The sequence below is a fragment of the Phodopus roborovskii genome, unplaced genomic scaffold (genome assembly GCF_943737965.1).
Source record: "Phodopus roborovskii unplaced genomic scaffold, PHOROB, whole genome shotgun sequence".
Classification (NCBI taxonomy): domain Eukaryota; kingdom Metazoa; phylum Chordata; class Mammalia; order Rodentia; family Cricetidae; genus Phodopus; species Phodopus roborovskii.
This window is the reverse complement of record NW_026125391.1, coordinates 17344196-17357641: the sequence shown is the minus strand read 5'-3', so window position 1 is coordinate 17357641 and position 13446 is coordinate 17344196. Positions and strand designations below refer to the sequence as shown.

Sequence of the window (13446 nt, the reverse complement as noted above, 5' to 3'; positions counted from 1 at the left end):
CTAGGACTGAACAAGCAGTTCCCTTTTAACCTGTTTCTTAGTCCTTTTCAATACAGTATTTTTACTTAAGAAGCCATGCTGGTACTTTCACAGAAAATGATTTTATTCATTTTATTGCCCATGTGCAGCCAGCCATTGTCACATTGTGCAGTTGATGGCAAATAAGACAAAGTTTCTTGGTATTTCCTTTGAAGTCTTTGTCCACTTTCACTTTCATGATGCATCAGTAATCTAGTTTTTAGTGACCCCAAGGACTAATGGTGAAGAAATCTGGCCTCCAGCCAAAGCCTTTTTTGTCCCACCAGCCAGCTCCCAAATAATGGCATGGAGATTTTTTTCATCAATTATGAAAGCTTGGCCTATAGCTTAAGCTTGTTTCTAACTAGCTCTTATAACTTAAGTTAACCCATTTTTATTAATCTATGAGCTGCCACATGGCTTGTGGCTGTTACCTCTTTTTCTATATGTCTTGATTGTTTTGCATCTCATGGGCCTCCTAGTACTGGTCTGCCTGGGAGACCACAGGACTAGGAATCTACATCTGCCTTCTTTACCAGAACTTTTCTAGCTTTTTTAGATCTTATGTTTGGATAGTCGAGCCCTACACCAGATATAACATTTTCTTTTATTGCTTTATTAATGAAAAAAATGATGAGTTGTCAGGTAGTACAGTAAAACCTGATAGATCCACAGAGCAGCAGCAAAATCAATAGACAACCTCTAAACTCTAGGTTTTCTTGCTCCAAAAGGGCCCACCCATCTCCTTTGGGCCCTCCATATTCCTCTTGTGTGTCCACCTATCTCCCCCGAGTCCTCCAGAGAACTCTATGGTACACCCCTACCAGCTAATTGTGCATCCTGCCCTCCCAAACAAGGCCTGATTCTGTTGGCAGTCTCAGAGTAACAACACAAGCAAATCTACAACAGCCTTACTCCTTTCTAGTGAATCTGAGCTTTGCCTCCCATTGATAATGTAACATTGAGCACATTTTGTATTCTTTATATTTTATTTGACTTATCTCCAAAATAGAGTTAACAATAGGTATACATATTATAGGGTGTTCTACACATGAGAATCCATGTATAATGCTTAACCTGGTAAATCAAAATAAATATTCACTATTGTCTCAATTGGCACCATCATTTATAGACAGAACCACATTTTTTCCTATCATCCTACAGAAAAATCTATTAGTCCCAAATCACTTCCTTGAAGAAAACTGTGTTGAAAGATTACAATGGCATCACCATAATCTCTGCTATTGATGGATCAAAAAATTCTGAAAACATAATAATAGATACTATTTTTTTTTTCAACTACCACCTTCCATGTACCAGGCTAGGCCTTTTAACATTTCGTTGTAAGATCATTTTTTAACAGTCATATAGATGAGCTCCTTGCTACCAAGTTTGGATCCTGCAGGTCATAGCACTTAGGACCAGTGTTCTTTAGTAGTAATATTGGCTACCCACAGAATTACACCAGTTCAGGTAAGCATATCAGCTACCTGCCTAAGCCTCCATTTGGTAACTATCACCATGAGAGCAGAAGTCATCATCATTTAAGTGTCTGTCTATAAGGCTTAAAAAGAACAAAAAGACCTCTGTGTACCTCACACATTGGAATTTCAAACATCTTAACTTATACAAAAGTCATTTTTATTTCTTGCAATAAATAAATGTGACTCAAAAGCAAAGGAACAAAGGCTGCAAGCATACATACTCCAATCTACTCCAGACCCACAGGAAAATCTCAAGAGACAGCCCAAGAGGAATATCACTATTTTTCTGCACACTAGACTAGTTTCTGTAGGATTTCTTTAGACCCAGAGAGAAGATGGAGTAAGTAACAAGGATTTTAAAGATATAACACAACTCCCATTCCAAATAAGCCATTCAGGTTATTTTAAAGATCCAAGATAGGGTCTGGAGAGATGGTTCATCAGTTAAGAGTGTGCCCTGTTTTTAAAGATAAATAGTTCTATTCCTAGCATTCACATCTAAGCCCTTACAACTACCTACAACTCCAGTTCAAGGGGGCAACAAGTTCTTTATTGACCTTTTCGAACTAAAAGAAATATAACTAAACATAACTAAAAGAATTAAAATAAAATCTTCTAAAAAATAAAATGCTCATGGTACTTATTTTTCAAGGGAAAAAAAAGTAGAGCCAGGGATTTTTAGAGCAATTTTTTTCTAGGTTTTGCACTTAATTTTTAAATTTATTTACTTATTTATTTATCTATTCTATATGTCTTTTATATCATGTATCTTTTTTCTGGTTTGTTTGTTTATTTGTTTGTATTTCTAGACATGGTTTCTCTGTGTAGCTTTGGAACCTATCCTGGAACTCACTCTGTAGACCAGGCTAGCCTCGAACTCACAGAGATCCACCTGCCTCCACCTCCTGGGTGCTGGGATTAAAGGCATGTACCATCAATGCCCGGCCTACATCACATATCTTCATCCCATTCATTTCCCCATCCCTTCACATTTGCCCTATGCCCCCCACACACCCCCAAATAAAACAAGCTTTAAGAGAAAAATGGACACTAAATAGATAAAAGATAAAAAAATAAAATATAAAAAGAGAAAACTTTAAAATCTCCTAGAAGCTCCACAGAGGACAAGCCTATGGTCCTCTCAAGAATTTATGAATATTTCATTTAAAAACTTCCGGGTTTGAGTGTGATAGATTGGAGGGTGGTCAATTGCAGCTCGGAATATGCATCCAAGTATATTTTGGAAAGATGATTAACTTGTTTGTGATTTTCTTGACTTTACTTTGTGACCCTGAATATATAAACTCCCTTTCTTTGAATGAGAATTTCTTTCTTTGAGCTTCAACTCGAGCAGAGTGTCAGAAACATTGTAGAAAGTCTAAGGTCCAGGAGAACCTTTGCAAAGTGCTCGCGTTCAAGTCAATGTGTCAAAATAAAAAATAAGTTGCCATTTGATGTGTCAGCAAAGGCGGGTCTCTTTGTGCATGGCAGTAAAGCCATCCCATCAGAAGGAAAGTGCCTGCTTAGACTAGGGGAGACGCCTGTCTTCCTTACTGGGATGCAAAAAGCCACAAACCCAAGTGGCTAATCCTTGCTTAAGCTTTAAAACTGTCCCACTCTTGTGGCCCAGCCCCAGAGAGTTAAGCTCCGCCCCAGACAATTAAACAGAGAGACAGGGAGTGCCAACAAGTCTTTTTCCCAAAGTTGTCCTGCTGATTCCAATATGCTGCTGGAATAAAAATGACAAACAGCAGGGGCTCTGAGCTTTGATCTTGACAGCATGAGACCTCTTGAGTTTTTGGCGACTATCTCCATATCTTTTTCCAATCTCTTTAAGGACATCTTTTATGGGAAGAAATGGTTAAGGCTCCCCCACTCCACCCCCACCCTTGGCTTAGCTTTTACAACCCTTCTCCTTATTCATCATTAATCAATCAATTGTAATTCCGTGGTTTCTGGCACTCTGCTTGGAGGCTAAATATGGATTGCTTTCATGTGAACCAGTGAAACGGGGGCGGCAGGGGTCGGGATGCGGGAGACAATGTCCATATTTACTTGGGTATATAAATGTCACAACTAACTCTAACCAGAGGCTAAAACCTGTTTATGTCTGGCTAGTCGTAGCAGAAGAGTTAGCACCAGAATAGATTGTTTCTGCCTGAATTCTGAAAGGGAGGCTGAGAGTGGGCAAGGGAGAAAAGGGAGGAACATGCATATGTAATGCTTAGAGAACCTGCATTGCAACACTTGGAAGATGCTAGATTTAACCAGATCTCTAATGACTTTTGATGACTTAGAGCTTATGAAATTCTCAAAATAAGAATTGCTTTAATTTATACGAATGGACTCTGGCAGCCTATCCCACACAGAAGGATACTCTCTCAGCCTAGACACACATGGGAGAGCGCCTAGGCTCTGCTCCAAATGGTATGACAGACTTTGAAGATCCCCCATGAAAGGCCTCACCATCCCTGGGGAGCAGAAAGGGGATAGGGTGGGGGGGGGGGACAGGGGAGGAGGGGAGGGAGAGGGAACTGGGGTTGACTAGTAAAACAAGCTTGTTTCAAATTTAAATTTAAAAAGGGTGGGGGCAGAATTGCTTTAATTTGTTAGAGTCATTTTTATATGATCACATTTTAAAGCAGGGAGACTATAAAGTGGCTAAGTTTTTGTTTGTTTGTTTGTTTGTTTTTTTGTTTGTTTGTTTGTTTTTTGGCCAAGGGTGTTTGTTACCGAATGTTTAGAATCTTCAATCAGCACAGAGTCTGGCTCCCCTACACTACAATCTCTGGCTTTGCTGCCTTGTATAATCGAACAGTAACATCAAGCACTCGTTAGATTCCATTTGTGGTGACTCATTTCCCTTCAAACCCTAGGAGGTATATACACTTCTACCTTTTCTTCTCTAAGAGCCAGAAACTACTTCATTTAGGAAGATCACTCACTCACCCCACCACTGGCTTTTCAGTGTAGATGTGCAGAAATAGTGTCTTTAAAAAAAAAAAAAAAAAAAAAAAAAAAAGCAGGAAGCATAACTCAGAGTGAGATTACAGCAGGACCAGCACCTCCACTAGGGCCACCCAAGTTGTTTTATGAGTAAAATGGCCATCATATCTAGGGCATCAATATTTCCAAGGGAAACCAGCTGCTTCCCACCTCTGATTAGCTGCTTCCCCAGAACACTAGCATCAATTCCTCCCAGTAGGGCCTCACACTGTGGACACCAGAAACCTGTCCTCTTATTTTAGAAATTTAGAACTGTGGCTCTCTAGCTTTGGAACTAAGGTACTTGTTTAAGAGGTATATTCCTAAATACTTTACCTATAGAGTTTAAGTAAATAAGCCTCGAGTGGATCCCCAATACATATTTATAAGCAAACGTTTCTACATATATCTGGTGCCAATAATATGTAAACACTATTAAAATTAAAGACAGCCTTTGAGGCATGGTTTCCTCTATCCCATTTACACGGTGGCTTCCCACATAAAGGTGGGAGGTAATAATTTTACCAACATTTCTTACCTAAAGTCAAAAGATAAAAGGCTGTGCTGTGTGGTTTAATTTATTAAAACTAACACAGCTTGGTCAGTGCAATAGCCTGGGTTTGAATAATCTTCCTTTCCCAAATCATCAATAGTTCTAATGAAGACAACTGGTCACATCCAAACTGTAGAACAAATCCCAAAGCAAACTTAATATGTTGGCGTATTTGCAGACCACCCAATAAACAGCAGTATTAGAAGTTTAGAGATCTTCTGGATTCTTCATTTTAGATGAGGTAACTAGAATTGGAAGGGGTAATGCCTTAAAAGGAGCCTTCAGGTATTTGCAAGAGTATCTGCCCACTGATTTGCCTTCTCCTTTGACACCATGAACCTTTGCATGTAATGAATCATGTCTTAGAGTGACCAAAATCTGTATGTGCTGAAGGAGCAGTAACCATATCTCCCCATGAAGCTAGGCTCCAGAAAAGTCACTCCTAAGCAAAAATCACTTTGGAACTAGGCAGTTATCCCCAAGGAGTAGAGAATAAGATAAGCTATGGTGAGGTAACACTCTTGACTTTTAACAGAGAAGCCTATGTCCCATCTATGACACTGTAAGGATGGCCATTCCCAGGAGAGATGTTTAAGTAACTATAAAGTTGAAGAGATCCAGGTTAAGAAAGAAAAAGTCCTAGAAGAAAACGGAGGGGGGGTGGAAGGTTATTCTTGTATGCTGCCTTGATGTGTTGGCCAAGGTTATATAAAGTGAATTGAAAACAGCTCGAGGGAGGACAGTTATGACCTAACTTTCTGATGTGTGCTTTAACTCCTGGAAACCTTCCCTCTTCCTGATAGTCATCCAGACTAAGAGGACAGGACTAAATGTTGTAGACTTTACAATTAGTATACCATTAATTACAGCTCAAGGTGATAGATAATGAGTGAGAAACCAGCTGGGTGTATGCATGTACAAAAGCAGATGTATGCCATCATCAACATGTCTGAATGTATGTGAATGGCATCGGACATCTGATTTTTTTCTATCTCTTTCTTTAATGTGCCAACTTCCCAACATTGCATTCCTTCAGAGACCAAGGCAATAGCAGTTTCTTGGATTTTTCTTTGTGGAGCAGCATTTGTCTTGTTCAACCATAGTCAGGTTGTAGGCTTGGTGTGCTCAGGGTAGGGTTTATCATCCTCTAACATATGGTGTGTGGGATGTTCTTCTGTGCATGAAGCAGCAAAGAAGCAACAGAGGCTGGTTGGTAAGACCCCATTGCACATAGCATTTGGAACCCTAAGCTATGGCTTGCTATCACAGTCAAGGTTAATGATTTGGATTTGCATGCATTCTTCCAACATTTTTACATCACTCTTGAAATGGAAAAACATAAACAAATGTCAGCGAATGACCCAAGTATATAAAGCCTACTCAAAGAGGCCCAGAACATGTTTTATTTATGTGGCAAGTTGGCAATTTGGTCTCCTAATTGTCAGGGACTCCAGAGAAAAATATTTGAAACTAGAACCCGTTGTTACAAATTGGAATGTTCACATAACATTCACATAAACAGGCTATTGAAAAATAGCAAAAGTGTAAATTGCCACAGACCAGCCATGCTCTCCAGTCCAGCAAACATGACCAGATTGGGTGGTCAGATTTTTTGGACACCTGACTTTTTAACCATGCTATTTTCCCCTGCAGAGTGGAGATAGGACCCCTGGAACCACATACTAGGGGAGGAGAATGCTTTGTAATGTGTCCCAGCATCAACAGAGAACCTCTCTTTCTCTGACTGCCCCCACCTCACTTGGTTGGCCACCTGTCACCACCAGACAGCGATGACAGTCACTTCAGATCAGAACAAGGCTCAGGGACTCTCCAGCAGTGACTCTCTCCTAAGCTGCATTCTTCCACCATGCTTTCTTAATTCTTTATCTCTTTGTCCCACTACACTGGCTGCCCTTGGAGAAGAAAACCACAAAACCTCTTTTCTTTTAGGCCGCTTCAGCACCACCAGCTCCGATAACATTTAATAATGAAATTCAGAGACCCTTGGGATGTGTCTGGCTTGCCTTATTCACCCATCTCTGGGGCTTCTGATTAAGCTGCTGTGTGTGATGACAAACACAGAAGGCAGAGCAAATCCAAAAGGTGGATTAGCAGATGGTCTGTACCTTCCCAGGCTTCTTCCCCTTGAAACAGAAAAAAAAAAAAAACTCTTTGACAAACACCTGCTTCAAAGTTTCTGGAAGGAAGGAACAGAGGGACTTGTAACAAACTAAGAGGAAAGAAACCAATGGTCTTCCTAGGATAGGCAATATGGTATGGACTGGCAATGGGCCCTGAAACCACATTGATCTAAATTTTTTTTTCTTCTGTCCAGGACCCTTATCCAAGAGGTACAAAATAGTAATTGCATCTGGCTATAAGACCTCTAGATGTTTAGATGGCAGTATACACATAACCTGTGCATGTTGTATGGAGTATTTAGTGCTTTCCTTCATCTCTTTAATTGTAGAAGATATACAAAATCTGCCATCCATCACAGGTGGTGATCCTTACCAATAACACAAGCTCTCAGGGCTGACCAGCTCCCCTTCAGAAAGAATATGATGTACAGATGCAGCAGGCTTCTGGTCAACCTAAATAACCTTCTTCCCCATCACAAAGCAGCAGACAGGATGACAGGCACACACACACACACTTTTCATATTGTTCCCATGGAAAGTTGTACATAAGGATATTGATGACAGAATAGGAGCAGAAAGTGATTCAAGGGTCCCTGGCAAAGCATGCAGGACATCCAGAAGCTGGTAGTCCTACAACATTCACCATCACTAACTAGAGCTACAAATGGGAATTCAGTGTGGCCATTATCAACATCTATTGTGAATGAGTTGCACACAGTACTTCATAGGGACAATGAAAAAACAGCTCTGTGTGTGAGAGAATATGTTTGTGATTGAGTAAGTATGTGACAGAGAGCAAATGTGTGTGTGTGTGGAGGGTGTTCCTTCTATCTCATGGGATTGAACTCAGGACAACAGGCTTACACCTTTACCCACTAAGCCACCTCACCATCCCTAAAAGAACCTTCTTGTCAGGAACTAGGCAACACACAGACCAGAAATAGAATATCTTCATGATTAACAGGTGGAGCCATAGCTCAACCCATCCCAACTTGTGAACTAATCTAGATTACTTTATTTTTATTGTTTTTATAAAACAACAAAAGGCCAGCTACCCTGGCCAAGAAGTATAAATAGCATTTTCCATTTTCTATACCATCTTAAAAACAGCAAGTCTAAGTGACTATCAGTTATTCCCATTCCACAGAAGAACGATGGAGATTCGGGGGTCACAGAGTTCATTGTGAAGAAGGATTAGAAACCTCTGTGTGCTGATAAGCTATTGCTATCATAACAATTGCCCTATAGTGGGCCATGACATTCCTATCTTCGTAAAATGGCACAGTGAAGGCTATTGGCCAACAGAGACCTTGAAGGATACCTACTGGTGTCTGTGACACGGCAAGGGATAAGATGGTACAGTGGACAATGTGAATCCTCAAGGCCAGAGGCAGATGTCCCAAATCCACCATCATTCCCTCTTAGCTATGTGACATGGAACCTGCTGCTTATCATCTTTGACCCTATTATTATCACAATCAATACCATCATGCAGGTGGATTTACTTTTCTATTGTCAGGGCTCTAGGCAAATGTCAGCTATGATTACAGTCTGATTCTTTTCAGTTGAAGTATTGACTTGCTCCTCAATCTTTGGAACTCTCTCCTGACATGTTAGCTTGCTCACCTGTAAGCAAGAGCTGCTGATACAGCATTTTAGTAGAACCCTCAGCAACCATTTTCAACACATAGTGACCTAGAAATCTTTTGGGATTCTGTGAAAATAGATTTCTGAGCCCCAGCTGGATGGAGCCTTGTAATAGTCAGTCTTTTGAAGGCCCCTGCTGGATTTTTATATAACTTGGGCTGTAAACACTTCTGAAAACAAAACAAAACAACAACAACAAATAACTGCCATGTAAGCCTAATAGACAAAGAACTGTGGTATCTGTGGATAAAGAAATGGATTTAGAGGACTTTCTCTGTCAGTAACACAGGCAGCACCAAGCCCTTGACTCCTGATATCTATGCACTATTCCTTTGACCAGGAGACTGACTCAAAGACACAGAACCCTACTGTGGGCTTGAGTCTAGACCACACAGTAGAAGCTCCTGGCACCCCATGGGCATGTATATAAGGTTAACTCAGTGTCACAGCCTCTTTTTTTCTCCTTTCTCTGCAGACACATTTGCCAGTAAAGTAGCAGCCACCCAGGACCAGTATGCAGATGCATCCATAGGCAACGTCACTGGAAGCAATGCTGTGAATGTCTTCCTGGGAATTGGTGTGGCCTGGTCCATTGCTGCCATCTACCATGCAGCCAACGGGGAACAGTTCAGAGTGTCCCCTGGCACACTAGCTTTCTCTGTCACTCTCTTCACCATTTTTGCATTCATCAACGTGGGGGTGCTGTTGTACCGGCGGAGGCCAGAAATAGGAGGTGAGCTGGGTGGGCCCCGGACTGCCAAGCTCCTCACGTCTTGCCTGTTCGTGCTCCTGTGGCTCTTGTACATTTTCTTCTCCTCCCTGGAGGCCTACTGCCACATAAAAGGCTTCTAAAGAAACAATCAGATATAGTAAATTTATATATATACATATATATACATAAAGAGTTATGTATAAGGAACAGAGGAAACTGACATTTGTCATGTTCACTTAACCTGCTGATGGAATCCAGCTTCAAGAACATACTCTGTACTAGGGCGGAAGTCAGAAACCACCATCTCCCATTCCCGGGGCATCATCTTTTTTGAACAAGGCGTGGAGGCAGAGTCATCTTGCAGCTCAGCCTAGAGGGGCTGTACTCTCTCCAAGTTCATGAATGGTTTAGGTTTTTAACCTGCTTTTCTTGTTTTGTTTTGTTTTGTTTTGTTTTGTTTCCAGTGGGGTCAGGGAGGTGGCGGTTGGCTTTTGGTTTGGTTTTGCTTCATTTTGTTTGAAGAGCTAGGACCCTACTTCCCTTTATGGGAAGTGGTGATCCACCCAAAGATGGATGGATTTGGGATCACTCTGGAAATCATTATGATTCTCTCCTCACCTCCTCCAAACACTATAAACATTACTTTGGATTAAGGAAGGATTCGGGCATGGAAGGAGGAAGAAGTACGTCTTGACCATATTACCAAATTTTATGCTTATCTCCGAGATATGAACAGAGGTGAACCGCCTCAAGGAAGAGAAGCAAGAGAACTGCATTGAAGCCAGGAAAAGTGATGGTTCTAGATGTAGTCTAAGGATATGGTGCCTGGCACTCTTGTTCAACAGGTACGGGGATAATGTGCCTAGAATCCCAGGAACAAGCAGAACCCTTCACCGGTTATCTCTTTAGCTCCGAACTGTGATTAGCAAGACCCTTCCAGCCCAGCTAATTTCCCAGGTATCCCATCCCAGACCTCCTCCTATCTACCACCCAACCCCCTGCAAGCAGGAAGACTAACCTCATCCAAAAAAAAAAAAAAAAAAAAAAAAGGTAAAAAAGATCTGTCATCCTTTTGGTCATCATGTGTGTCCAGGTCCCATGTTGACATGACATTGCCTGGGATTTTTCCATCAGTTTTATTTTCAGTGGCATCCATGGCTTGCACAATACTGTTCCAGTCATGACTGAACATGTACCCTCCTTCATGTGCCTGTTTGGGAATGTTGTTGTGATCCCCATTACACAGTGCATGGACGAAAAACAAATAAAACAAAGTGTATCTGTATATAGTAGAGTATAGCAAATACTGTTCTCCCATTCAGCAATGTTGATTGGACATTGAAGACATAAGTGAGTTTTTCTTTTCACCTGAGTTGTTTGCTTTGAGTTGTTACTGAGTTTGAGTATTGATAGAGATAAAAGAAGAAAATGGCTTAGTTTTCATGATTCTGCACGTTCATTTCTAAGAAGCAATAATTGTCAGATGAGATTTTAAACTTATTGAGAGGACAGCAGGAAAACTGTACTGATTTCCATGGAATTGTAGCCATGAAGAGAATGTCAGAGGCCTCAAGAATCACCCACAATTAATTCAGGCAGGCCAAAGAGAAAGGCTGGGGAGAAAAGTGGAACTTAGGATGTGCCTGGACTTTTAGAGCCACCGTTTCCACACCACCCCTCCCCCAAAGTATTTATTGCACATCTGCTCTGTCTGGCACAGATGGTGGATGGTGCGAGTTCCTTTTATTTTTTTTTATGTAGAAGGCTGGCTTGAGCCCTGTTTCATTCACCTTCTAATCCAAACTCCCTGAATTCGCTAGCAACTCGAGTGGAAAAGAAACCAGGGTGACTGATAGACCTTTACAAGTCTACTGTGTCTGACACAAAGAAGAGCTGTGTCAAAGGGACTGGGGTCTCCCAGGAAGATGACACCAGGGAGTTTTAACCCTTTGGGAAAAAAACAAAAACAAAAAGCAGCTCTTTCTATTCCAAAGATAGACCCAACATTCCAAAAAGCAGTGATTCTACTAAGTAAGGAAAATGGAATGGCTTTGCCCACTTCTCAGACAGAGACTTCTCTGAGACCTTCATGGCCCTTTGTGTTGATTCAAAGATACTTAAGAAATAAATGTTACTAAGACCTCCTTTCTCTTCTTCCACTCAGTGATCATAGCTGTGCATTGTTTAATAAACATTTAGTGACTGAGTGAATAGATACTTGTTACCCATTCAATAGGTCAGTTAATATACTACTTCCTGGTAGCTGAACAATGAGCAAGATAGCCCAGATTCCTGCCCCCAGGGGGCATATAGTGGATGAGATTCCTATTCAAAGAGTGAGAATTGACCTAACCATACTGAGACGGTTCTATTTTGCAAGAGAAAAAATAATTATGACTTCTCTTTAACACCATCACATTAAAATTGCACAACAGCTGACCAAATGCTCATTTTTTTTTTTTCTTTAAAGAATGTAATGTTTAGCTTTGGAAAAGTACTCTTTTGTTTTTGCCAACTTGCAGGTTTGTTCATCTTTCTAATTTAGACCAAGCAGAGTAATAATCATGGTGGTTACTGAAATCACTAAGAAGATCCAGTTAACCTGGTTTTAATCTATGTGGCACTGGTACCTTTCCATAACAACATACTGCAGCCCACCGACATTAGTGATACTGGTGACCCTCAGTGGTACATTCTAACATGTCCTGTTCTAATTTTTGTAAACTTTATTTTAGATTTTAAAAGTGGAAAGCTAGCCTAGAACTACTAAGTAAATACAGTCCAAGGATATACATGGTTAAAGCATTAGAAAGATGTTGCACTTTTTTTTTTTTAAATACATTCCATCTTTGGAATGTCAATAATCTTGTAGTGAATTTTCACAGAGAACATCCCAAGAAATTCTTGCTGTTGGTCAAGTTTCAAGTTCAAGCTTTTTGATTTGTTTGCCTTTTTCAGTCTTCATGCTGTAGGGAAAATATGATTCTAGATGTTCAGGGTTGTTAATTATTATGTGTAAAATGATTTCATCTTATTTGTTTGATTATTTTATTTTGTGTGTATTGTGCACGGCTTTAGGTGGGACAGGCACTAACAGTACTGTTCCTTAAAATTGGTATACATTATTGACACAGGAAAATAAAATAAAGTTTGTAATTGTTTGTGATTTCACCCCAGTGGCACAGCTTATTCTGTCCTGTGGAATGGCTCCTCTCATCTTCATCTACTCCATTCTGTCATTTGTTCCTTTTCATGTTTTGGAGAAATAAAGACCAAAAGGGTATCATTGTCCAATTAGTATCCTCATCATGAGAAAGGAGACACCTGGGATTCAAGGTCACGGTCACGCAAATGTCAGCTCTTTGGTCAGAGTGTCTGTCTGTCCTGTGATGCTGTGCTAAACATTGGGTGTGTCTTGTTTTTTCAACACTTTCTCACCTTTTAGTTGTGAACTCTATCTGTTTGCTTTCTGCCTCCAAGAACATGGACTTGTAAAGTATAACTTGTCAGGCAACTTTCATCACACAGCACATTTATTCTAAATCATATAGCCCTTCACACTGGTTATTAGAAGCACAGTTACTTCCCAAGGGATAAGCAAATTGTTCACTTAGTATTGGGTATTGTATTTCTTCTTGTACCCAGCACAGTCTATGCTTTATTTGATTAATTTCTGGCTCTATGAATTATAGAAGTTACTGACTTTCCTATCTCATAGTCATCAAAAGAGCACAGAAGCGGTGACACCAGACATAGAATGAGAATTGTTGGGAAAAGCAATAATGCCCTCTTACTGTGGTAGAATCTCAATACTAGGTGTGTGTAAACAGCACTCTGGTCATCTGATCATCTTAAAATTCCCATGAAACCTTTCATCACAGCATCATGTATGGGCATGTGTGGTAC

At 40.5% G+C, this 13446-nt stretch overlaps 1 protein-coding gene across 1 annotated transcript in view; it reads left to right on the top strand.

Moving 5' to 3' along the window:
- Positions 1–12711, top strand: part of Slc8a1 (solute carrier family 8 member A1) — a 262575-nt gene extending 249864 nt beyond the window's left edge. The window contains exon 10 of the mRNA XM_051175160.1: positions 9304–12711. Within this exon, the coding sequence (XP_051031117.1) occupies positions 9304–9680 (377 nt within the window). The 3' untranslated portion in view covers positions 9681–12711. The remainder of the gene's footprint in view (positions 1–9303) is intronic.
- The last annotated feature ends 735 nt before the right edge of the window (positions 12712–13446 follow it).